The sequence below is a fragment of the Dipodomys merriami genome, unplaced genomic scaffold (genome assembly GCF_024711535.1).
Source record: "Dipodomys merriami isolate MVZ:Mamm:240054 unplaced genomic scaffold, mDipMer1.0.p SCAF_1, whole genome shotgun sequence".
Taxonomy (NCBI): domain Eukaryota; kingdom Metazoa; phylum Chordata; class Mammalia; order Rodentia; family Heteromyidae; genus Dipodomys; species Dipodomys merriami.
Window position 1 is genome coordinate 126,451,493 of NW_027202270.1, and position 25,936 is coordinate 126,477,428.

The 25,936-nt window shown below is 48.0% G+C and overlaps 1 protein-coding gene across 3 annotated transcripts; it reads left to right on the top strand.

The window, feature by feature from the left end:
• Nucleotides 1–69: 69 nt before the first annotated feature.
• Nucleotides 70–24,191, top strand: Tgfb3 (transforming growth factor beta 3). 3 transcript variants are annotated; one of them, XM_070029545.1, is made up of 8 exons: nt 70–165; nt 3,624–4,898; nt 13,103–13,266; nt 13,535–13,664; nt 18,168–18,275; nt 19,778–19,949; nt 22,212–22,365; nt 23,900–24,191. In XM_070029545.1, the coding sequence occupies exons 2-8, from the start codon at nt 4,547–4,549 to the stop codon at nt 24,056–24,058; spliced, it is 1,239 nt and encodes a 412-aa protein (XP_069885646.1). In that variant the 5' UTR covers nt 70–165; nt 3,624–4,546; the 3' UTR covers nt 24,059–24,191. The 3 variants fall into 3 exon arrangements, with proteins under 3 accessions (XP_069885646.1, XP_069885655.1, XP_069885666.1); XM_070029554.1 differs by lacking the exon at nt 70–165 and adding an exon at nt 2,928–3,290; XM_070029565.1 differs by lacking the exon at nt 70–165 and having other exon boundaries at nt 3,314–4,402; nt 4,751–4,898.
• Nucleotides 24,192–25,936: the final 1,745 nt, after the last annotated feature.

A 25,936-nucleotide genomic window follows, 5' to 3' on the forward strand; every position in this document is an offset into this window, starting at 1 on the left:
AAGCGACCCGACGCGTTCCTGACGACGACCCGCCCTTCCATCCCAATAGTTAAAGGGCCCGCCACGCCACACCTGGATTCCGCGTGCCAGCCCTCCCGTTTTTTTTTTCTTTTATTTGTTTATTGTAAAGATACTGTACAGCGGGGTTACAGTTACGTGAGCAAGGTAACGAGCAGTGTTACCCCCCTCTTTGTCTTTCCCCCACCATCCCGATCCTCCCCACCTCCCCAACCCCTTTCTCCTCCCCCCCCACCAAGTTGTAAAGTTCGTTTTCTACATAGTGCCTTGTACATCTCATTGTTACAGTGGGTCAACCTGTATCCTTGTTTCAGCTTTTTGTTATTTTAAAACACATCTTTCCTAAACTACCTTGCTTGACTTCCCACACATTTTTTAAAAACTCACGGCTGCTCCTGTGGGAAAAAGTTAAGTCTTAGGGACTGTGTGCATTTGTAGCATCTGTACCCCTGCTTAAATACAGCTGTAAGTGCAAAGCAAGACACTGAGGCACTTGAGATAGCTTTATGAAAAGAACTTTCGTGATAAGTGCCAGAGTAACAGTTAATAACAGCAGTTATTAATGAAGCCTTTTTTTCTCTAGCTCATACTAGTAAGTGTCAGCCATTCTCTTATGCTAATAGAGGGGAAGGAGCCACAAACTCCCAGCCTTGTGGCAGTCAAGTTCAAATTTCATTGACTCTTACCAGGTGAGGTCCCTAAGTCAACACAAATGGGTTAGATCCAGGCTCTGGTCACTGTAACTCACCAAAGATGGGTTCTGACCTTGAAAATGAACAGCATCTCCAATATCATCCTGAGGGCAAGGCCTAGGTGTTCACAGGTTAAAAGCAAGGATTGGAAGTGGTAATGGTACCCCTAAAACAGAATGGCAAACATTTCTTACACACCCATTAAGTTATTCAGGCCAATCATTTGCTCTACATGTTTCCTAGGCAGAATTCTGTGTTCCTATGCCTAATGAGGAGCATACTGGCCTGAGAATCACTAGAGTTGACCTCTCATTCTAGCTCTGCTAACAAGTCTCTGTGTAAGCAGAACAGAGCCACTCTGGATCTATAATTAACTTTTGAAATTGCTTCTAAAGTCTCTTGCTCACTCATTCTGCATCTCAGAAAGAATATTCTATTAGACAACAATCTGATGCAAGAGTCATTGCCCCAAATCTAAGAGCATGTAACAGGGGTTTCCAAACCTTGCCCAGCACCTGAATCATAGGAGAGTTGTATTTGTAAATACAGATGTCAGGCCCCATCTCAAGAAACTCTAATTTAATAGAAGTGGAGCTTCTATGTTGCGGAAGGGGAAATTATCTGCAATGTTTGCACTCATTGTTTGTTCGAGGGTTTCCATAAAGTTTCCTCAGATCACTCTATTTTAAATCACAACACTCCTCTTCTCCAACCGTGCAGTCTCTGTCCCCCTTCCTGCTTTACTTTTCACTGTCACTTACCTTTTATCATATATATAATTTATGTATTCATTTCATGTATTGCCTCTTCTGCTGCCTTACTACTGCCTCTAATTTTTTGCTCTCTGAAAGGGAGTGTTTTGATTTATCCACAGAACCTAGAATATGCCTGGCATATAACAAATATCAAAACCATTTCTCAGATAGAGGCAGTATAGTATAGCGGTTAAGTGCACAGACTCTGGCAATGGATTTCCTTGGCCTAAACCCCTGTGTTGCCACCTACTAGCTATGTGACCTTAGACAAATCCCTTGTGAGTGTGTGTGTGTGTGTGTGTGTGTGTGTGTGTGTGTGCCAGTGCTAGGGCTTGAACTCAGGGCTTATGCCCTGTCCCTGAGCTTTTTTTATGCTCAAGGCTAGCACTCTACCACTTGAGCCCAGCCCCAGTTCTACTTTAGGCTTTTTGCTAGTTAATTGGAGATAAGAGTTTCAGGGACTTTCCTGTCTGAGTTGGCTTGAACAGCTTTAAACCTAGATCCTTAGATCTCAGCCTCCTGAGAAGGTAGGATTACAGTCCTGAGCCACTGGGATCTGGCTGACAACTTTCAAAGCAAATCTACACCTAGGATTCTTCATTAGTTCTTCATATGCAAATGAAAATAATGTCTACAGTAACTAGAGAACCTGTGTTCAACATCCTGTCTCACTCTTTGTGACTTGAAAAACAAAACCCCAAATTCTCTGTGCCTCAGTTTCCTCATCTGTCCTGGAGCTACATTAACGTTCAATTTGTGGAGGAAAAAAGGCTTCTTGGGAAGAGTCCATGGAGGCTGGAGTGAGGCTTGGAAATTGGGTGAGGGAAAAATTGGTCAGCTCAGGCACAAGTCCAGTGTGTGTGGGGGGGGAGGGGGGAAAGACACCTGCTGGTCAGCTCAGGCACAAGTCCTGTGTGTGTGTGTGTGTGTGTGTGTGTGTGTGTGTAAGACACCTGCCCCCACTCAGCTGCTCAGGATAGAAGGCCTGCAGCTCAGGCTGGGAAAAGCAAGTATCCCCTCAACCATCTGGGAAATGGGCTGGGGACGGTGGTCGGCTTGGCGCTCGGCGATCCTCCGTGCCCTGCGGGCCTCCCGGATCCGGGAGCGGTGCGCGGGACGGGCGCACGTGGCGAGCGCGGCGATTCCCCCGGCCGGGCGCCGGGTGTGGTCTTCCTCTCCCGCAGCCCCCTCACCCCGGCCCCCCCACTCCCACCCCGCCCTGCCCGGGTCCTCCGGGCTCGCGGCCGCCCGGGCCGGTCTTCACTGGCGGCCGGGCCTCGCCAGAGGGCACCCTCGATCTTCCGGAAAGCGCCACCATGTTTCCACGTCCCGCTCTCAGCTCCAGCCGGCCCGACTCCCTCCAGGCTGGTCCGCGAAGACTGGCGGCCGGACGGCCCGCGATCCCCGCGATCGGGAGTGCCCGCCGCCCCGCCCCGGGCGGCCAGGCCTGGCCCGGGGGCGGCCGGGGACGCGGGCCCGCGGGAGAGCGCGCACTGACAGCCGGCCAGGACGCGCGGAGGGGCTGCGGGAGCCGCAGGGAGGGGGCTCGGCGGCCGAGTAACTTTCCAGAAAAACAGCCAACGTGTAGCAGGAGTGACTCCAAGAGGGGAGGGAAAAAGGGGTAGTGGGGGGAGGAAAAAAGTTCAGTTACCACGTCGAACGAGAGGACTCGCAAAGTATTTTCAAATGGGCTCGGCTTTTCCGGTGCCTGTTTAAAACATTAATATTCGTGCAGCGAAAGGGGCTGCGTGCGCCGGTCCCTCCCTCCCTCCCTCCCCCTCCCTCCCCCACCCCCACCCCAGGCCCCAGACGTCATGGGAGGGAGGTATAAAATTACAGCAGAGAGAAATAGAGAAAGCAGTGTGTGTGTGTGTGTGTGCGTGCGCGTGAGTGTGTGTGCGTGTGTGTGAGGGGAGAGAGAGAGAGAGAGAGAGAGAGAGAGAGAGAGAGAGAGAGAGAGAGAGAGAGAGAGAGAGAGAGAGGAGCTCAGCGTCAAGTTCAAGGGAATGAGCCAGAGAGGGCAGAGACAGGGGAAGAAGCTGGGGACGGAGGAATAAGGCGCTTTCCGGAGTGGACTGCAGTGAACTGCCTTCTGTTTTCTTTTCCTTTCTGACTTTTTTGGGTTTTTTTGTTTTTGTTTTTGTTTTTTTTTTTTAAGAGAAGCAAGGGACACAGAAGCGATGGCCGAGGGAGAAGACACGCTGCGATGCGGGTGACGGCGGTGGCGGGCGTCTAAGTGGATTCCTGGGGCTGATCTCCAGAGGCCTGCCCTCCCTCCCTGCCAGTGCACATAACCCCGCATGCATCCCAGCCAATGAAGACGGGAGGCAGCGTGAACAAAGTCATTTTAGAAAGCCCCCGAGGAAGTGTAAACAAAAGGGAAAGCATGAATGGAGAGACAAGTGTGTTCTACACTGCCCCCACCTTTAGCCGGGCCAGCGGCTACTGGGCCCTGCCTTTCCACACCTACTCACTGGTGATCTGACTGCTTGGTTTTTTGGTGGTTGCTGTTTTTCGTTTTGTTTTGTTTTTTTAATCCATTCCCCCCCCTCCCCTCTTTTTCCCCCTACCCATTCCCTTATTCTCCATCAGCACAAGGCAAACCATTTGATTTTGAGTCCCAGCCCTTGGTCCTTCTGTGCCTTCTTTAAAAGACCCACTTTCTCCCCATCGCCAAGCGGTGTTTGGCAATATCAGATATCCGCTCTATTTATTTTTACCTAAGGAAAAACTCCAGCTCCCTTCCCACTCCCAGCTGCCTTGCCACCCCTCCCAGCCCTCTGCTTGCCCTCCACCTGGCCTGCTGGGAATCAGAGCCCAGCAAAACCTGTTTAGACACATGGACAAGAATCCCAGAGCTCCGCGGCACACACAGTCCGTTTCTTCGTCCTCAGGGTAACCAGCGCTTCCTGGAAGTCTTGAAGTTCTCGCAGTGCAGTGAGTTCATGCACCCTTTTGCCAAGCCTCAGTGTTTGGGATCTGGGGAGGCTGCCTGGTTTTCCTCCCTCTTTCTGCACGTCTGCTGGGGGCTCCTCTTCGCCAGGCTTCACTGCCCCCCCAGCCCCTCTCCCCGGCTCACACATGAAGATGTACTTGCAAAGGGCTCTGGTGGTCCTGGCCCTGCTGGACTTTGCCACGGTCAGCCTCTCCCTGTCCACTTGCACCACTTTGGACTTCGGCCACATCAAGAAAAAGAGGGTGGAAGCCATTAGGGGACAGATCTTGAGCAAGCTCAGGCTCACCAGCCCCCCTGAGCCATCGGTGATGACCCACGTCCCCTATCAGGTCCTGGCACTTTACAATAGCACCCGGGAACTGCTGGAGGAGATGCAGGGAGAGAGGGAAGAAGGCTGCACTCAGGAAAACACCGAGTCGGAATACTATGCCAAAGAGATCCATAAATTCGACATGATCCAGGGGTTGGCGGAGCACAGTAAGTCGGAATGCTCACTGCGTGTCTGCTCTGAAGGGGATGAACTGGAGTAGGGAACTGCATGGAAGGTGCCTGCTGGGAGAGGTGGGGGGGGGCAACACAGCAGAGTGCCCCAGGGCTCACTGGCACCTAGGCTCTGGTGCTGGGTGGTAGGTGGGTGGGGAAGGAAAGAGCAGTAATGGTAAGAGCCAGATACTTCTGGGAGGCCAGGAGCCTCAGAGCCAAACGGCATGCTGAACTCACATCATATCCCTGACTGATTTTAATTTGGAATTACATTGTGCCGTCCAGGGAAACAGATGGGTTCCTGCCCATGTGACCATATGGGTAACTGTAAGCATATGGGTACCATCAAGGGCTGGGCTGCCTGGAGCCTGGACACTTTGCTCTTCTTCTTCTCGGTGTTTCCACAGCTTCGTGTGACACGTCTCCAGTTCAGTTTTTCCAACTCTTGGGAAGCATAGTATCTTGCCCCCAAATTAATGTCTGTCAAGCTTTTTGGAAGTCCAGGCAAGAGACAGTTTCTGGCTGCCTGAGTTCCCTGGGTCTACCCCACCCACGTGACCCACGTGAGCAGTGGGGCGGGGAGGGGTATGCACACGTTCACATGTACCCAGACTTGGAGCTCATAGGGACTCATATGGCTTCATATATGCAAATGTGCCCCCCCCAGGCCGTGGGCATGGGAGAGCAGGTTGTGGCTCTGGGAGTGTAGAGGAGGGCTTGGGAGCTCTTCGCATCTGCCTGTCTTGAAGAATGGGTGGTGGGCCTGGTGGCAGCGCAGGGGGGAGGGGGGCCGGGCGGCTGCAGGGGTGTGAGAGTGGGAGTGTGTCTTCCCAGGAGGCTCCCATCTGCTGAGGAGCTAGGAAGCTTCTGGGTGAGACGGCTGTGTGTGTTTGTACACGTGTGGAAGTCATGTGTGTTTACTGAATGGGGATTTAAAAAACCTCAATACAAGAGAGAAATTTGGCAGATGCTGAGAAACCAACAGCCCAGGAAAGAGGAATGTGAGCCACTCAAGCGCCAGACCAGGGAGTAGCTCTGTTTGCTTTCCTACCAGCAGGTGTCCTCCGTGCCCTGGTTACCCCAGTCCAGGCCCACTTGGGAGGTGAGCTGTGCCTGAGTAGGGGTGGGAGGCTGAAGTGGAGCTTGCAGGGTAAGGGTGGTCATGGGCTGACCAGGAAGGTGGCTCAAGAGAAGAAACAGTGGCTACCAATGGGTGGACCAGCTCTAGATAAAGGTGAAAACTGCCCCATTGGGAGCTGGCCTATACTGGGTGGAGGAGCCTGTGGTTTCTGGCCAGGGGTTCCCATTGCGGCTTCCTGTGGCTGCCTGGAGTGCTCTGCCTTAGGATGTGGCTACCATGCAGGGCTAAGGCTGGAGGAGGTGAGGCAAGAGTTAGAGCTCCCTGCCCAGGGGTTCTGAGTGGTGCTGGCTTGGGCCTGCCTGGCAGTGCGGTGCCCACAGACACCTAGCAGCTACATAGCTGAATCCTCAACTCTGTGGTCACTCATGAAAGCAGAGGAGGGTAGTCATCTGAGGCCAGCAGGAGAAGTCTATGGAAAGACAAGGGTAAGGAGGGGGGGGGAAGGGAACGACTCAGACCTTCATGGCTTGAATGAGGGCGAGAACCTAAGGGAGAGGGGATTGGGAGACAAGGCTACACAGGTGTGGCAGACTCTGGGCCCAAAGGGAGGCGGCCTGGGGCAAGGGCAGAGCAGGGCCCCAAGGGTGTTGAGCTGCTTCTGCCTGTAGGGGTAGCCATGGGGTTGTGGAATGGTGGTGTGGTCTGGACCAACTCTGCACAGCCAGCAGAATGTTCTGGGTGGTGAGGAGGTGCGGGTGCTCAGTGGGATGCAGGCAACACTTACTGGAACCTTCAGCTGCCAACAGGAAGCAGGCCCAGTCCCTGCAGCTGTAGGAGGTGACGTGGAGCTTGAGCAGATGTGGACCTGGGCCCGCCCCGCAGCTGGCCAGGTGCTGAGTTCGCCCTAGATTTACAAAGCACACTTAAGTAGAAAAGAAATTCAAAAGCCCAGCAGGTGCTGAGCGGTGGAGAGCCAGTCCCCAGAGGTGTGGGAGAGGGACACCTGTCCTTAACTCCTGAGGCCAGGTGGAGTGGGAGCGTGCAGGGATTCTGGATCTGTGATATGGCACCAGCAGGGTGTTGGTGGTGGTGGTGCCAGAGTAGGGGTCATGAGATGCCATTCTCTCACATTTAGCACTCTCAGCCACCTCTTTTTTTCCAGTAGATGGACAGTCAGAAGGAGGTGACAACAGGAGATGTAGTGAGAAAGTAAGGGTCTTTGGGGAGGAACACGAAGAAAGAAAGAATTTCTGGTGGTGTGAGTGGAGAGGCAGGCTATCCTGTGGCTCTGGCCTGTTGTGCATTCTTTTGTCACTCAGTGTATAGATGAGGGGGTCAAACTCATATCCATTAAATCATTTGTCCAAAAAGAGCAGGGTTCTCACCTAGACAGGATAGGTGCAGAATATGTGCTGTGAAGTACCAATATACATGGAAAATGCATTATTTGTGTGTGTGTGTGTGTGTGTGTGTGTGTGTGTGTGTGTGTGTGTGTGTTGCAGTACTGTGATTTAAATTCAGGGCCTTGCACTTGCTAGGCAGAAGCTCTACCACTTGAGTCACTCCTCCAGCCATTTTTGCCTTTTAGTTATTTTTCTAATAGAGTCTAATTTTCTAATTTTGCCTGAGTCAGCCTGGCCCATGATCCTCCTATTTACACTTCCTGCATAGCAAGGACAACAGACATATGCACTACACCTAGCTTTTCTAGCTTGAAATAAGGCCTTTTGAACTTTTCTCATCTGGGGGGCTAGTGTCAAACTATAATCCCCTTAATCTCTGCCTCTTGAGCAGGTAGGACTACAGGCATGAGCTACTGTGGCAGGCTCTAAAAGTTCACTTTTTAACCTTGAGGCTCCATAGAACTTTTTAGGACACAGATAAATTCCATGTAGATCTTGGCAAGAGAGGGCAGATGCAATAAATTGCCTTAATAACCCAGGTGGTAAATTGATTGGGGATAATACTAGTTTTGTTCATAGTTCTCCGTGGTGTTTTTGTTGTTGTTGGTAGTGGTTGGTTGGTTGGTTGGTTGATGTTTTTCCAGGTAATTAATATTGCTACAAATGTTCTCCCAAATTTAATGAAAGAATTTTCTTTATCTCATGAAAAGCCTCAAGTAAGTCAAGCTGCCGGAGGCAAGTGAAAGTTGTTTCTCTGTCTCCTCTCCTGTAACATCCGAAAGGACCTCTAACTTCCTTTCTCTCGAAAGAATTTTATCACCAAGTCAGATGGTTCACTTACCTCTGCTGGAGAGTATAGGCAAGACTCTGCAACCTTTCACTTCTCTAGGATTTTGCCATGGGCAGTGAGTAGGCACCTTCTCTGAGCTACATGGTAGGGAAAGATGCCACCTTTCCAGTGCCTCTGTCACCAAAGGCATCATCAGTGTAGGTGACAATTTAGCTTCTGTCCTAGAATTAGCTGTGTCTGCTGGGCAACGCTTATTTTGAGCCAAAGGCAGACAATCAACAAACCCAGAATTCCTGAGCAAAAAAATTAAACTTGGGGGCTGGGAAGGTGGCTCAGTGGTAGAGCGCTTGCCTTGCATGCATGAGGCCCTGGGTTCGATTCCTCAGCACCATATAAGCAAAAAGAAAAAAGCCGGAAGTGGCGCTGTGGCTCAAGTGGTAGAGCGCTAGCCTTGAGCTGAAGAGCTGAGGGACAGCGCCCAGGCCCAGAGTTCAGGCCCCATGACCGGAACCAAAAAAGAAAAAGAAAACTTGGTATTTTAGCCTTTAGCTACTAACCATAGATGTTGTTCATGCTAAAAATTAAAATGTCTCATGTTGAAAGAACTCATGACCCTAGAGGTTGATATTGTATGTACAGTATGGCAGTGATTCTCCAAAGGTGACCCAGAGGCTGGTGGGTGTGGATTCTCAGCCCCTGCTTCTTCCTAACACCATCACAACTTCTAGGGATGGAGGTAGCGTCCTAGAGAGTCTGTGTCTTCAGCAAGTGTAAGCTGCAGGGAATGAGGGAAAGCCTCTGGCTAATACAAAGACCTAAAGACACAGGCAGGGAGGTCTAGAAGAAAAGCCATGGTCCAGGCACCATGATAAGACACAGGGGACACTTATGCACTTGGGATCGTGGAGAACATAGGTGTGTGGCAGGGGGGAAGGAGGGGACCTGGGAGGCCTGAGACCTGTAGGAAGAGGAAGTCACTGTGCTTAGCTGCATCTGATGTTTACCTTCAGGAATGTGGGACCAACTTGACTACATTTTGTCATTTCCCCCAAAGAACAGAAAATTCTGGGTCTTTTTGTCAACATCTCTCAACTTGTCACATACACTTAAAATGTTTATGGGCTTCAAATCCAGACATTTAAAACATGATGCACTGGCCAAATAATACATCTAATTCACTTAAAAGTTAATCATGTAAAGTGTAAAGTCCTTAAGGCAGTGGTTTCTCCAATTTCTAGAACCTCTGACATAGTGGATTATAAACAATGGTTCTCAATTCTGTCTGTACATGAGAGTCATCTGGAGAACGAAGGAAGGAAGAAAGGAAACAAGGAAGGATGAAATAAAGGAAGGAAGGAAAGAAACAGGAAGGAAGGAAGGAAGAATAAAAGAAAGAAGAAAAGAGAGAGAGAGAGAAGCAAGCAAGCAGGCAGGCAGGCAATTATAGACCCACCCATCCCACTACTGGGGTCTGTAGTAAGACCTTACGAGTCCCAGGTAGTTGTGCTACAGATCCAGGTCTTACATTGGAACAAGCCGAAAGAGGATGTCTACACCAAAAGCAGACCTAGCAGCCAGGTGTCTGAAAACATTTTAGAAGCAGTTGACTATTTCCTAATTTTTACATGAATTCTGTATTTGCCTAGTTTTTGTGTACTTATTTTTTGTTTCCTCCCCAGAGCAAAATCAAAAGTATCTTTCTGCTGGATGACTTCCCAGGGTCTCTGCTTCAATATATGAAGTGTGGTCAGAAGACCTGGGTTCCAATCCCATATCTGCCACCTCCTATCTAAATGATCTTGGGAAAAGCATTGCACTTTTCTGATACTCATTTTTCTCATTTGTAGAATAGCAAATTTTATCTATTCTCTTTACTTGCAAGAATCGTTAGATAGAAAAGCAGATGAATTAATAAGTGTTGTGGAAAATGTAAGGTAGCATTATTACATTCTGTAATTCACACTCTGACTCTGATTCTAATTCCATCAATTATTTAAAACATCATTATTACTTGTCAGCTGTCATTGTCCAAGGGATTATATTTATATTTCTTTCTTTCCCAGGCAGTTCTTTTTGTCATCACGATGGTTATGTGGAGCTTTGCTTGCTAGAGCTAATTTAGTGTGTCAGCTCATTCCTGTGTGACCTTGTCCAGACCCTTCTGGTTGGTCTTGGCTGTGTTTGTGTGAAGAGTTCATGTTCAGGATGACCTCCATGACAGCAAACGATCTTTCCTACCTCTTTCTTCAGATGCCTTAAAAGTTCTATGAGGAGTTAATCTCGGGGCACAGATGTAGGAGTGACAGACTGGAAGAAACCAAGGAGGGATGGTCACTAGACTAACCTCTCTTAGCACATGGCTTTCTCCCTATCCTGGCTTCCCATGTCTTAAACCCAGTCTGACTCTCCTCAGTGGCAGGTGTCATTTTTCTTCTTCCTTCTCCTTTTTATGCAGAGGTGCATGTCATCCTGACTTATCCTTTTTTTTTTTTTTTTTAAGCCCTGATACCTTGATATACTTGCTCTGGGCTTTACATATTTGCTCAGCTTGCTTGCTCTGCTGGTGTTCTACCACTTGAGGATGCCTCCAGCTCAGATTTTTACTGGTTACTTTGGAAGCTGCCTTCTAACTATGATCCAATGGATCTCAGCCTTCTGACTAGACTACAGGTGTAAGCCATGGGTACTGGCCTGAGTTGCTCTTTATGGTTACTGTCCTTGGATGACTGAAACCAGATTGAAGTCAGCTTGGGAGGGTCATGAGTCTAAGTAGCTTATCCATGTCCAGAGTTGTAAACTTGTCAACTTATTTACTACATTGTGTAGCTCAAGGGTTAAAGTACTTGTTATGCTTGAGGCCTTGTGTTCTGATTTCTTGCTCTTGTTCTGTATTTGTTCTTTCAAGGCCAGTTATTAATCAGGGCATCATTAACTGCATTCACACATTTGTTTTCCTAACATCTGTTCCATTAATTTCCTAAGAACCAATGTCAGACCCACCAGATGGCAATTTCCAGAGACACACTCATCCTTTCCTAAAGATCAGTAGCACATTTGCTCCTTCATAGTGTCTGATCTGTCCCGCCTTGTCCATGACTCCCTAAACCACCCTAGGGGTGATTATGAGCTCATTTCAGCCATGTCCATTATGTGTGGAATCTGGGTCCGTGAGCTTGAATTTCAAGTTCTGGCTACTGTTACCATTTGTGTAGAAAGGTTTCTGTGAGTGTTCACACTCCTCAGATCCTGAGGTTGTAGCATTCACAGGAGCCGAGAAGGGTCTGGCTTGCTTTCTTCTTTAATTGGTTTGGAGGGGTGAGTGGAGAATCTGCTACCTTCTGTCTAGTACTCAGGGGAAAAAGTTGCAGGGAGTAGGGGACACAGGCCAGCATAACAGGCTGTCAGAGACACAGACTCATGTGTATGTGTGTGTGTGTGTGTGTGTGTGTGTGTGTGTGTGTGTGTGTGTGTGTTTGTGAGAGAGAGAGAGAGAGAGAGAGAGAGAGAGAGAGAGAGAGAGAGAATGTGTATGTGTTTGCTACCATTTGAGCTACATCTCCACTTCCGGTTTTTTGATGGTTGTCTAGAGATAAGAGTCTCGGATTATCAGCCTCCTGAGTACCTGGGATTACAGGCGAAAGCCACTAGTACCCAGCTCAAGGACACAGAATTAAAAGGACCAATGGTAGCGACTTAGTCACTCAGTCACTCACTCATCTGTGTTTCTCTTAGGTTCAAGATGTGGCTTCCTTGCTGTATGAACCCTGCTTCATACAAGATTGACTCATGATGTTGAGTCTGTCACTGTGCTGCTCAAATTCATCCTTCCTTCCTTCCTTCCTTCTTTCCTTCCTTCCTTTTTTTTTTTTTTGTCGGTCGTGGTGCTAGAATTCTGGGCCTGGGCACTGTCCCTCAGCTCTTCAGCTCAAGATGAGTACTCTACCACTTGAGCCACAGAGCCACTTACAGTTTTCTGGTGGTTCATTGGAGATAAGAGTCCATGGACTTTCCTGCCCAGGCTGGCTTTGAACTGTGATCCTCAGATCTCAGCCTCCTGAGTAGCTAGGATTACAGGCATGAGCCACTGGCATCTGGCTGCTCATATTCTTTCTATAGCTCTCTGTGGTGGATAGGATGAATCCAGCTTCTCAGCATGACATGAGGGTCTCCCTGCAGGTGGCCCCCAGTCTACTGTCCAGACCTTCCTTTACCAGGCTGCAGGTTTGTGGCTTTGAGTACCTCTTCCTCTCCCTTCCTCTCCCTTTACCTCTGTGAATCACTTTCCCTGTAAACTTTCTTTCTTCCCCCTCCTTCTGAGCCAGTCCTCTCTTCCATGAAGGGCCCTGCTCTCTTCCTCTTCTTGTTTCCTGCAGCCACTCCTGGACTCTTCTCTCTGACTCTGCAGTCTGGGTCTATGTGTTAATGACTTCCCTTAACATTTCTCCCCTGGAAGGCAGGGACTGTGTCCGTTCACTTTTACCTGCCCACGGCTAATGCTAGTGGTACATAGTATTTACTCTATAGATGGTTAATAAGTGAATGACTGCCCAAATGAACCTGGATGAAGCAAATATCTCTAAGATAACTACACTACTTGGGGGAATTTTTGATTTTGTAGGAGAGTAGGAAAATCAGGCTAGAGAGCTCAGTGGATTTGTAATGTCAAGGTGGTGGGAGGAGAGAGTAATCACCCTTCACTCATCAGTCTTACTATTAAGTCCTGGGGCTCTGAGGTCTCTCTGCTCCTCACTCAAGACTGTGTGACTCTCAGGTCACCAAGAAACTTCCTCCTATCTCCATCAGGTCTGAGGCCTCCGGCATCTAGGGAGGTCACAGGCAGGACTCTGGCCACTTGAACACGTGTCTGTTGGTGGCTCGCTATTGCTGAGAGGTTCACCTTGTGTTCCATTCCTTTGTCTTCTAGATGAGCTGGCTGTCTGTCCCAAAGGAATTACCTCCAAGGTTTTTCGCTTCAACGTGTCCTCAGTGGAGAAAAATGGAACCAATTTGTTCCGGGCTGAGTTCCGGGTCTTGCGGGTGCCTAACCCCAGCTCCAAGCGCACAGAGCAGAGGATTGAGCTCTTTCAGGTACCCATCCCCAGGCCCAAAAGCCAGTTCCTCCACCCTGGGCAACCTTCCCTGGGCACAGGTTCAGTAGACCTAGATTTGAATCCTGGCTTCTCTGAGCCTCAGTTTCCAGATTTGTTATTAAGAGGGATGGGTTAGTTGGGGTGTGTAAAAGCATCTGGAAAACATTGAATTCTCATTGCTCTGTCCACCTGTCCTGCCTGGAGACCTACTTCTTTTTGGTATAGTATCCTGGCCTTGGATAGTTATTCCTTTCTCTGCCCTGTAGATACTCCGGCCAGATGAGCACATCGCCAAGCAGCGCTACATTGGTGGCAAGAACCTGCCCACTCGAGGCACTGCCGAGTGGCTGTCTTTTGATGTCACTGACACAGTGCGTGAGTGGCTGTTACGAAGAGGTAGGTGGTCCCAGGGCAAGCATTTCAGGAACCCGCTGTTCATTGTGACAGAGAAGAAGAGAGACGTGTTTCAGATCTGGGTTCAAAGCTTAGCTTTGCCACTGATTCTGTTTTTCCTTCATTTACTCAATCTGTGTTTCTGAAATGTTGTTCTAAGTCAGGCCTAAGTCAAAGTCAGGGGATTTAGCAGTGAATACACAGGTGAGGTCTCAGCGCTCATGGGATTTCATTTTGTTGGGACAGATACACATAATAAACAAGTGAACATACTAATGAGTAAGAACTGTGGGTAGGGCCTGGGAATATGGTTTAGTTGTAGATTGCTTGCCTAGCATGCATGAAGCTCTGGGTTCGATTCCTCGGTACCACATAAGCAGAAGAAAGCCAGAAGTGGTGTTGTGGCTCAAGTGATAAGAGTGCTAGCCTTGAGCGCAGAGAGGCTTAGGGACAGAGCCCGGGCTCCAAGTTCAAGTCCCAGGACTGGCAAAAAAAGAAAAAAAGAAATGTGGGTAGTTATGCAAAATAAAAAAGGCATAAGGTGATAATGAGTGGGTGGAACCAAGATCAGATGCTCTGAGGAAGGGAAGCCTGCATTGACATCCAGCTGATAAGTAGGAGTCAGCCCTGGAAGGTCAGGAGGAAGGTAAAGTAAAGGCTGTCCTAAGCAAAGGAAACCTCAAAGTCCAAGTCTTCATCTGTAAAGCAAGTTGATTTGTTATAGCAAGTGGGGTAAAATGAGCTGGGACCATAGAAAATGACCTAGTATCTTTCAGGCCACAAGAAGGATTTAGGACTCATTCCAGGTATGATGAAAATCCAGGAGTATTCTGTCAGCAAGCTGGGGATGTGGGTAAAGTGACTGATTATACCTTTAAATGATTCCTCCCTCTAGTTACCATTAGGTCAAAGGAAAAGGCAGGAAAATCAGTTAGACACCATTGCAATAGTCTGGGTGAAGTCAATGGGTTAGACTGGGACAGTAGCTGGTCATAGCAATTATATGGATTCGGGCTGGGAAGATGGCTCAATGGAAGAGTGCTTGCCTTCCATGCATGAGGCCCTGGGTTCAATTCCTCAGCACTACATAAGCAGAAAAAGCTGGAAGTGGCGCTGTGGCTCAAGTGGTATAGTGCTAGCCTTGAGCTGAAGAGCTCAGGGACAGCATCCAGGCCCAGAGTTCAGGCCCCAAGACTGACCAAAAAAATTTATGAATTTGTTCCATATTCTTCACCCCCCTCCCACACACTGTATTATGCTTTGAACTCAGGGCCTTGCACTTACTTGCTCAGCTTACTTGTTTGGCTGGTGCTGTACCCCTCAAGTCACATCTCCAGCCCTGGTTATTTTGGATTTAGTATCTTGTGGCTTTCCCTGCCTACACTGGCTTTGACCTATGGTCCTCTGGATCTCAAGCTTCCTGAATATCCAGGATTAAAGGCATGAGCCACCAGTGTTTGGCTTGTTCCATATTTTGGAGGTAAAGCCAACGGTTTGTGAATACACAAGAGCAATCTTGGTTGACTTCTAAATTTTTGGAATAGCAGGTAGGTAGTGGCATCTTGGAATAGGGAAGACTGGAAAAAGAGGGTGAAGGGCAAGTTCTGTTTTGGCAATTAAGTTTAAAAAGTCTAATGGTCATCCAAATAGAACTATACAATAAGTATGTTAAACTTTCCATGTCCTGAATATCTTATCCACTCACTGTGGCTCCTCACCTGGAAGATGACAGAATGGTACCCTTGCACCATGCCTCAAAGATATTTAGAAAATGTCAAAACTTTCAACGTATTTTTTTTTGGGGGGGGGTCTGGTCGTGGGGTCTGAACTCTGGGCCTGGGCGCTGTCCCTCAGCTCTTCAGCTCAAGGCTAGCGCTCTACCACTTGAGCCACAGTACCACGTCTAGCTTTTTTCCCCCCTGCTTATGTGGTGCTGAGGAATCAAACCCAGGGCCTCATGCATGCAAGACAAGCAATCTACCACTGAGCCACCTTCCCAGCCCAACTTTCAACATATTTTATAAGAATAAGCTTTCAGAGGGAAGGGGTAACACTGTCCAAAAAGAAATGTACTCTTTCTTATGTAACTGTAACCCCTCTGTACATTACCTTTATAATAACAATATTTTTTAAAAGAATAAGCTTTCAGCCAGGTACCAATCTGGAATCCTAGCGACTCAGGAGGTTGAGATCTGAGGATTGTGATTTGAAGCCCATCTGGGCAGGAAAGTCCGTGAGACTCTTATCTCCAGATTAAGTACCAAAAAAAAAAAAAAAAAAAAAAGCTAGAAGTGGAGCTGTGACCCAAGTGGTAGCTTTGAGCAAAAAAAGCTCATAGACAGCCCTGAGTTCAAGCCCCAGGACTGGCACACACACACACAAAGCTTTCATCATACCAGATAGAGGGGCTGAGGCCCAGAGTAGTTAAAGTCCAAGGTCATCCAGCTGGACTAGAACTTGAGTCTCTTCTCCATGTGTCTCATGACAGTGCTCTGTTATGTCTGTCCCTACTGGTGAGGGTTATGCATGGTAACCCTATCTGTTCTTTTCCCCTCTCACTGAGTTTTCCTCTATTGGAATGGGGGCATGGCTCAAGTGGTAGAGTACTTACCTAGCAAGAACAAGGACCTGAGTTCAAACAGCAGTACTGCCAAAGTGTGAAAATTGAGTTTGCAAACCCCCATCTTAGGGGCCTCTTTGGTGGCTGAGTTGGCAGATGATGGCCTGGAGATCCTTCCTGTTCCTGGGCAAAGGCAAAGGCTGGGAGAACCCATGAGGCTCGGCCAACAGCAGCACTGTTTGGGAATTCTGACTCAGACGTTCTCTGCCTGGCCACAGAAAGGAGGGGCTGGGGAAATTAATCTCTTAGCTTCCCTGTCTGATTCGGATCAGCTCCACCTGGATTTCTTTGAAGCCCTGGGCACTTGGAGTTCTTATTTTCACAGCTGTAGAACTCAATGAGAAGCCTACAGAGAGAATCATTTCCATCCTCCTTGAGACATTAGAAAAGACAATTTCATAATAAAACCTGTTGCTTCCTAACCCACCATCCCAGCTGCTGCCAGTTCTGAGGTTGGTTCTTCATTGCCAATGTCAAGTTCCCGCCTAGGCAAATTCTGCCTTCCTTTCTTCGGGAACATTAGACCTTTGCTTATACAGAGCTCGAGTCCCATCAAAGTTCTCAGCCTCATGCCAGGCTACAAATGGACTCTAAATTAAAGCCATGGTTGGTCTGGATGGATGAGGCTCTGCATTATCTGAGAGGTCTTGGAGTCACTTAGCAAGCATCTGAGAGCCTGTGTGCACCAGGTACCCAAGCTGTGCCCTAGGTCCCAGAGCTGGCTGGAGCCCTGTCCAGGATCAAGGATCCTCACATCTTTGTGCTCTTACTCTTGGGGTCTGCTTCTTAGCTTCTTAGTATGTAGAGCCAGGCTGGGCAGGAACCCTTTTTCCCCTGCCCCTCCCTCCCCCCAGCTTCATGGCTCAGGACAGGCTATATACTAAGAAAGCATAGCCATTTTGCATCTCAGTAAACATGTGGGTATCTTTCTTGGTGCTCTCTGTTGTCTACTCTTTGCCATTCCTTGTCTCTTAACAACTTAGAATGTGGGATCTAAGCAAGACATGCTCGTATAGACCTATAATCCCAGCATTTGGGAGGCTGAGACGGAAGGCTTGTAATTTTGAGGCCAGTTTGGGCTACATGGCAAGAAAGACACTATTTTTTTTTAAACAGTGGGATCTGGGTTTCTGGCACCACAGTTCATAGGCTAGGAATCCCAAAATTACCAACTACTGTATCTTGGGTAAGCCATTTGTCCTCATATGCATAATGGGGTGATTGCCCAGTGGGGTGATTACTGAGGTTCAATGTACTAGTGCCTGACAAGCCATAGAGCAGTGTTTGGCCTGCTGCAATGCTCCAGTGTTGATGATTATTGCTGTCATTTCTGTGTCTTCCATTGGCCAAGTGAGGCCATTCACTCTGTCATGCTGACCACACGATCTTACTCTCCCCCACACAAACATCTGTCTGCTTTCTTACCCAACAATCAGAATGTGGCCACTCAAAGTCTCTCCTGGGCCTCCTCGGACACCTTGAGCAGGAAGTACACATGGTGTTCGGTGGCTCATTAAAACTACCCCAGCTCCTTCTTCTAGCTGCCTTACTGTAGGGGGAAGTCACCGCTCCTTCCTCCTTTGTACTCACTTCCTATATTCTCCCCTGTGCATTGTAGGTGGTGACATTTTTCTCTTAATACTGTCCTTTGAAAATGGATGACCATTTACATTCCTTTTCCTGGTAGCTACAATGGTCACTTCCAGTTCTTTTCATAATGTAATACAAGTACGTGGAATATGGCAACTTGTGTTGTACCAAGGCCCATTCTGAGCTTTGGAAGCTCGTTCTGTCTCCTGTGACCCTCTGTACCACTCAGTTCCTGGCCCACCTTCACCTGATCACACACAGTGCTTTTCTCACTGACTCTGGATCTTACTTTGCAGAGTCCAACTTAGGTCTGGAAATCAGCATTCACTGTCCATGTCACACCTTTCAACCCAACGGAGACATTCTGGAAAATGTCCATGAGGTGATGGAAATCAAATTCAAAGGTAACAGTAATGGATGTGTGAGAGAGTATGGTGGGGCAGTTCATGGGACAGGACAGAACAGGAGAACCCAACCAGACCCCCATGAAACCAATGTTCTTCGTAGAAGAGATAGCTAACTAATATATACTTCAGTAAATCTGCTTTCTCCCAAGAGCAATGAACATGCAGATTTAGAGATTGTATTAGCTCTGGGTGAAAACAAGTAGGTTAACTGTTCAGAGCCCAAGGAAACAAGGTCACCAGTATCTCTTTCACAGTGTTAAATGAGATAACATGTAAAGCAGCACCAAGGACACTCAACAAGTTATAGCTGTCTTCTTTCTCCCTAAAGTTAGTAAACTATGGTGTCCTGAACATGAGTATCACTGAGCTTTCCTAAAATTATCAGGCCTACCTGATCTTTACCCAGGGGTTGTCTGAGACTTGATGATTTCAGGGTTCAGGCATTTGACCACATGTGTTTGTGTAGAGATGGAAGTAGCTGGGAGTTCTTTATGGGTTTCTAATATTTTCCCAACGGCCTCAGCTTTGACAGTCTCTGGAGTTCAGAGAAGCTATCTTTTCCTTTCCTTGTCTCATTTTGGGCACCTGAGCAATGCCTGCCATCAGAGGCTCATTTGAGAAAAGATGCGCTCTGGCCTCCTGCATCTTGTCATTCTTTTAACCTCAATTCTTGAAATTTTTCTTTCAATTTTAATGCCAAGGATTTCACATCCTAATCACAGAGCTCAGAAATTCAGAGCCCTCATTTAGAGGCCAGGCTAAGGTGAAACTCCCCTTCATGTTAATATGTAAATTCTAATGCTCATGTCCTGTCAGGTAAAGTTTGATGAGTAGTTGGCTTCTGTCCTTCACATACTAGATCTCCAGCTAGTTGAGATTCTAAGTCAGACTTGTTTGTTTTTTCCTCTTCAGTTAGAAAAGGTTCAGATGGATTCAGGGCCTTTCTCAGAAAAAGTTTGCTAAGCCATATAACATACACTATTATCTCACCTGAATTTTATAGTGAATACATGTCTGAAACAATAAGTACAATGTAAATATTTGCTGTCATTCAGTCTTGTTTCTTTGCTCCACCCCCATTCAAGCTATCTTAAATTGGGATACCTCATACTCATCCTGTTGGATTCTTGTCTCAGAATGAAACCAATAACCCAAAGGCAAGTGTTAGCTGCCCACCCGATGATAGAGATGGGTCATGGCTTCACAGTGATTTCCAGGAAGCATCTCAGGAAGGGCTTTCTGTCCTCTGGAACATTCTGTGCAGGATTTGTGAGGAGATCTGAGCATGGTTGTCATGATTGTTGAGTTCTTTTGGTAGCGATTGCTCAGCTCAGCTTTCCTACAGGAGATCCTGAGGTACAGCTCACCTACCCACCCACCCCTGCCCTCTCATGGATGCACTGACTCCCCTTGGCAGCGATGGGCCAGGGTGAGGAGACAGCCTCTAACAGCTCTGCTTTTCATAGATTGGAGCTTGTCTTCTTCCTGCCCTTCTGCAGGGGTGGACAATGAGGACGACCATGGCCGTGGAGACTTGGGACGCCTAAAGAAGCAGAAGGACCACCACAACCCCCATCTGATCCTTATGATGATTCCTCCACACCGGCTCGACAGCCCAGGCCAGGGGGGTCAGAGGAAAAAGCGGGCCCTAGACACCAACTACTGCTTCCGGTGAGCCTGGGCCCCATGGGGACCACGACGTACCCTGGGTCTCCTGTGGTGCAGGCCTCAGACGTAACTCACATGGAGCCAGATACTGCACTGTACAGAACTGACTGGAAACCTTTTGCAAAGCTTCCAGTTTTCCTGCACCTCAACTTCATCAGGGCCTGGCTGGAGCAATGAGGGAAAGTGTGAGCAGAGTGTATTGGGAAAATAGTCTGGATGGTGGATGCTTGCCTGAAGCCTCCTGGTGTTTTTTTTCAGTCCTTGTGGGGCATGCTTGTGTGGGAAGAAATCACTGCAGGAGTTTGCAGGAAATGCTTGCTCTGTTCTAGTAGAGGAAGCAAGGATGCCACTGGGTAGGGGAGAAATGTAGGGTAGCCTCTTTTTATATGGAAAATCTGAGCTAGAGAAATTAAATGAATTCAGAAATTCTCAAGTAACCTTTGTTACTCAATGATGTAGATGGAGAAGACCCAGCTTCGTCCCTTTCCTTGGAGCAGATGAAGTGCTCACATACACAGAAGGGATGTTTTGTCTGTGTACCTGAAGGTCAGGGTGAAGTCCTTTGCACAGCGGGAGTCAGGGGTTCCAGCACAGATTCAGGACAGGCTTCAGCAAGGGTGGGGTTTTAGTGCTTTGGAAGATGGGGGAGGTTTGGGGATGTAGGGATGGGGGAGGCAGAAAGCCCTGGGGGTAAGGGCAGGGGTAGCACAGGATCTGGCTGTACAAGCTGCCTGAAGCAGCCAGGGGAATGACTTGGGAAATCTCTGTTATCTGGAACTGTATCTGCCGAATCACTGAGGAATCTTACACCTGGAGAGCAGAAAGGTCTGGAAGAGGCTCTGTGGTGGCTGCCATCTGTCTGCAGGCTGGCATGTAGAAGTGTTCTGTGTGTCTTTATCAGTGAGACATGATTGCTTTTGGCTTCAAGCAACAATGAATTCAGCCACAGAAGTTCTATTCACAAAAAGTCTGTGGTAGCAGCTTTGGTTTTTTTCTGGCTGCCTAACTGTGCCATTGAGGATGCAGGCTTTCCCATTTTCCAGCCTGGTGTGATTGGTATGTTAGCTCTTCATTCTCTCATCCATGTCACAGTATTGCGAGGGAGGAGCTGGTCCATGTTTAAGACAAGAGCGGGGAATGAGCTAGCAGTATTCTCTTCCCTCTGTTGCTTTTATAACTAATCTCTCTTCTCTCCCCACTTCTATGGTGCTAGGCTCAAACCCAGGGCCTTGCACATGTCAGGCAAACTCTGTATCACTGAGTGACATCCCCAGTCTAGGTTTTTATAAATAAAAAAATCTTGGCCTGTAGGGCACCAGTGGTTCACATCTGTAATTCTTGTTACTCAGTGGGCTGAGATCTGAGGATTCTAGTTCAAAGCCAGCCCAGGTAGAAAAGTCCATAAGATCATTTCTAATTAACTAGCAAAAAGCCAGAAATAGAGCTGTGGCTCAAATGGTAGAGTGCCAAACTTGAGTGAAAAAGCCAAAGGGCAGTGCTCAGGCCCTGAGTTCAAGCCACAAAAACGAAACAAATAAACTTTGCAAAACCTCGACTTCATCCCCTGCCTCCTTCTCCTATGTCTGATTGGCCATTGTTAGGTCGTATCACCACCTCTGCCTGCAATGGCCAGAAAAATGAGTAGTGTTGCAGACTGTCATGTGAGGTGACATGGGAGAAAAGGGTTAGGAATGGCAACTTCAGAACAACCCTAGAGTCTGCTATGGTTCCTACGAGTCAGACTGTGGCCAGTCATTGTCTTTGGAAGTGACACATTCCAGGTCTCAGCTGAAATGCACTGAAAGCAGAGGCTAGCTGCCCACTTAGCAAGCAGCACTGCCAAGTGGGCTCTTGCAGACAACAGGATTGAGGTCTGGCAACTTGGTGACCTGTAGATCGTGGTTCTGCTAGAAGGAGAGGCCTTGTTTTGGCTAAAGGTAGTCTAAAAAGCACACTATATGGTAGTATGCAAGCTGCATGAGCTTAGAGTTTATTTCTAGTTATGCAGAAGCTATCACTAAACCAATCTCAACAAAGCTGATTTGACTAAAACCTCTAGGACTTGCTTGTATGTGGAGCATGTTATATCCATTCTGATGTGTGGTATACAAGGGGACAAGACTTCCACCTCTTTACTGTCCCTCGTGCAGTATTCTATCTCCTATTACAACTTTGGGATCCTGGTTTTCAACATAGGAAAATGCCTTTGGGTCTCTTCATCCCATGCACTTGAACCTGATTTCCTGTAAATGTTTTTCATTGTAGCAACTTGGAGGAGAACTGCTGTGTGCGCCCCCTCTACATTGACTTCCGACAGGATCTGGGCTGGAAATGGGTCCACGAACCTAAGGGCTACTATGCAAACTTTTGCTCAGGCCCTTGCCCATACCTCCGCAGCACAGATACAACCCACAGCACGGTAAGGAGCAGGGCGCATGCTATCAGAATCCTGAGGGTCAGCCAACTAGGCCATTTGTTAAAAAGCACGAATGAAGGGTTGAATGTTGAATAAGTGAATGATAAGCTGGGTGAGTAAAATCCCTCTAATAAATGTTCTGATCTTGGCATCCCAGCCCAATACGAACATCCCACCAAGCCCTTAAAATTCCTATCATAGAGGGCTGGGAAGGTGGCTCAGTGGTAGTGCGCTTGCCTTGCATGCCTGAGGCCCTGGGTTCGATTCCTCAGCACCACATAAGCAAAAAGTTTAAAAAAAAGCCGGAAGTGGCGCTGTGGCTCAAGTGGTAGAGCGTTAGCCTTGAGCTGAAGAGCTGAGGGACAGCGCCCAGGCCCAGAGTTCTGGCCCCACGACCGGACACCCCCCCCCAAAAAAAAAAATCCTATCATAGAGGCTGAGGGTATAGCTCAGTGGTAGAGCTTATCCTTAGCATGTTTGAGGCCCTACGTTCAATCCCCAGAATCCCTCAAGAAAGTTTTGACTAATTTTTTTATTTGCTTCGACTAAAGATTTTGAACTATGGAAGTTAACCGTCATATGACCTGGTTGGCAAGGAATATAAGGCCTGAGCCTGTAATGTGGCAGAAACATTACATTACAGGCCTTGAGCCTGTAATGCTAGCTACTAAGGAGGCTGAGATCTAAAGATTGAAGTTTGAAGCCAGCCTAGGCAGGAAAGGCCATCAGTCTTATCTCCAATTAATCAGCAAAAATCTAGAAGTGGAGCTGTGATTCAAGTGGTAGCGCACTAGCCTTGAGCAAAAAAACTCAGGGACGGGGCCCAGGCCCTGAGTTCAAGCCCCAGTGCCAGCATGCACTCGTGTACCATGTACAAAGGTATTCTGAAAGACAGTGAGGAGAGAGGGGGGGGTAGGGGGGAGAGAGAGACAGAGAGAGAGAGACAGAGAGAGAGAGAGAGAGAGAGAGAGAGAGAGAGAGAGGCAGAGACAGAGGCAGAGACAGAGACAGAGACAGAGACAGAGACAGAGAGAGAGAGAGACAGACAGAGAAAGGGAGCTCAACCTCTGAAACTTGCCTTTCCCCAAGGGGAATAGAAAAGGGCAGTGGTTTGTCAGTCACATTTACTTATAAACAGTCAGGGCTGCATACTGTCTGGGCACTTACTAAATGGCCCACGACACTAGTTAGTGAAAACCTTTTTCACTAATGTAATCAGTTACAGCAAGGAAGGGCAAAGGAGTTTTCTTACTAGCAAAGCACTTCCTTATCAAACAGAAGTCCTCCAATAACTGCCACCTGTTTAAACTAGTAATTCAGACAAGTGCATGTGTTCTGCATTTTGCTCCAGAGGGTGAACACAAGTTGTCTCTCACTGAACTGTGGTCCTATAATTGTTCTTCAATAGCAGCAGGGGCCATTCTACCAGTTGCTCATCTCGGAGCTACCCTCAGAGTAGAGTTCCTGGACTGAGGGCTTGCAATGTCTCTCTCTCTCTCTCTCTCTCACCTCTAAATATCATGGTCTCCACCTCCAGGTGCTGGGGCTGTACAACACCCTGAACCCTGAAGCATCTGCCTCACCCTGTTGCGTACCCCAGGACTTGGAGCCCCTGACCATTCTGTATTACGTGGGGAGGACCCCCAAGGTAGAGCAGCTCTCCAACATGGTGGTGAAGTCCTGTAAGTGCAGTTGAGGCCCAGCCTGCAACAGAGAAGGGAGAACTGCCACTGCTGACGGCCCCGTTCCTTGGGAAACCAAAGCAACAGACCTCACCTAGAGGCCTGGAGCCTACCACCCTTGGCTCCTGGTGAACAGCTGAAATGGAGGCTTCCTTCTGGAACATTTCTCTTTCTTGTTGGCTCTGAGAATCACTGTGGTAAAGAAAGTGTGGATTGGTTAGGGGAAGTGAACTCTTTTAGAACACAGTACTTTTGTGGTGCAGACAGAGGTGTTGGGGTAGAGAAGAGGGAGGGCAAGTGGACACAGAGGTGTTGGGGTAGAGGAAGAGGGATGGCAAGTGGCAATGGGATTTGGGCTACCCTGGGGAGGAGGTGGGGCAGAAGGTGGCCAAACTGGAAGACACTTTGGATCTGTAGTTTGGGTTACTGGTGTGCCATATCTGCTTTGGGGACTCCGATGATGTTATAGGAGGCAAGATTTTTATTTTTTTTTTAGACAGGTTACCAAGACAAAGTCCCAGAATTGTATCTTGCATTACCTGGGATTAAAGGCAACTCTTTTTGTTTTTAATTTTCAAACTGTCTTCTCTCCATCAGTCAGCATCTTGGCTTATTACAGGTACTACAGTGAGTTCCTGGGCCAAGCAACTCTATTGGATCCATGGAGATGCTCAATTCCCAAGAAAGGGTGGGAATTAACTTTCCTGTCTGCCCTCTGGGCCCCTCCTCCCAGCTTCTCCTTTGATCACATTTCCCCTGGGACATTTGGCTAGACACCTTCCAGGTCAGGGTGAAAGAATCTGGATTCTGGGTCCATGCAGCCTGGGCATCAGGGATTCCTCTTCTCCTGCCCTCTACGACCCTGTGTTCCTTTGATGTTCCTGGAAGCAGGTGCTATGTCAGGCATTGGGGAGCTGCACATGTACCACACAGTGAGTGACTTGGCCCCAGACGCATAGCCTGAGATATAAAAACAAATACAAATTATTACTCTAAAAACTTTTGTATGAATAAATATTTTGGGGGGGAATTGTGGATGATTTCATCTTCTGGGAGATTGTTTCTAGAACAGTAAAAACCTTTTCTAAGATGAATGTCTGACTCTGTAAGTAGCCTTCTTACCCTCTTATTAACTCCATGCCTGCATCTACTGTTCAGACATAACTGGAACCTAGGCAGATAATTGCAAAGGTCACTTCACTGCTTAGTGTGAGCGTGCTAGAAGGTAGCCGCACAGAGCTGCCTCTGCCGTCTGGGAGGAGGGCACTAGTGTCTGTGCACCCTTCCCTCTCATGGGACATATTTTTAGACACACAGAGATACTGGCTCAGATTTGCACCAAGTTAACTTCCAGATAACTCTGAGGTGTGAACTTTTACATATGGAAATGTGGCTTGTGTATTCTATCTAACAATCCACACCATCATTTTTGGAAATCTCATCTCAGCTCTCAAATGATTTCAACATTAGAGAAACTGTCTCAGGCAAATAGACCCAGAGGCAAATTCTGTCATTGAGTTACATCTAAAGGAGCCAACCTGGAAACACTTTTCAGACTCTGGGCCTCTCGCTTGTGGTTTGGAAATGGGAGAGGGCAAGAAAAGCGCAATTCCAACCACAGCGCCCAGGCCTCTGCACAATTGTGCTGTGGCTCACTGGTGTACATCTGCTCTTGGAAATTATCGGCCATTTGAAGCAGCCTTCCACAGGGAGTGAGCAGAGCAAGGGACCCCCTCTCTCCCAAACCACCTGCCTCCAGCAAGCTCACACTAACATTGGTACAAAGTCCATCTGAAGCTATAATCCACAGGATGGAGGTTGTACTTATGCTCATGCCTGGATGTGTTTAGGTGTGTGCATACTTTGTTCCTTCTGAGGTCTCCAAGACTTTT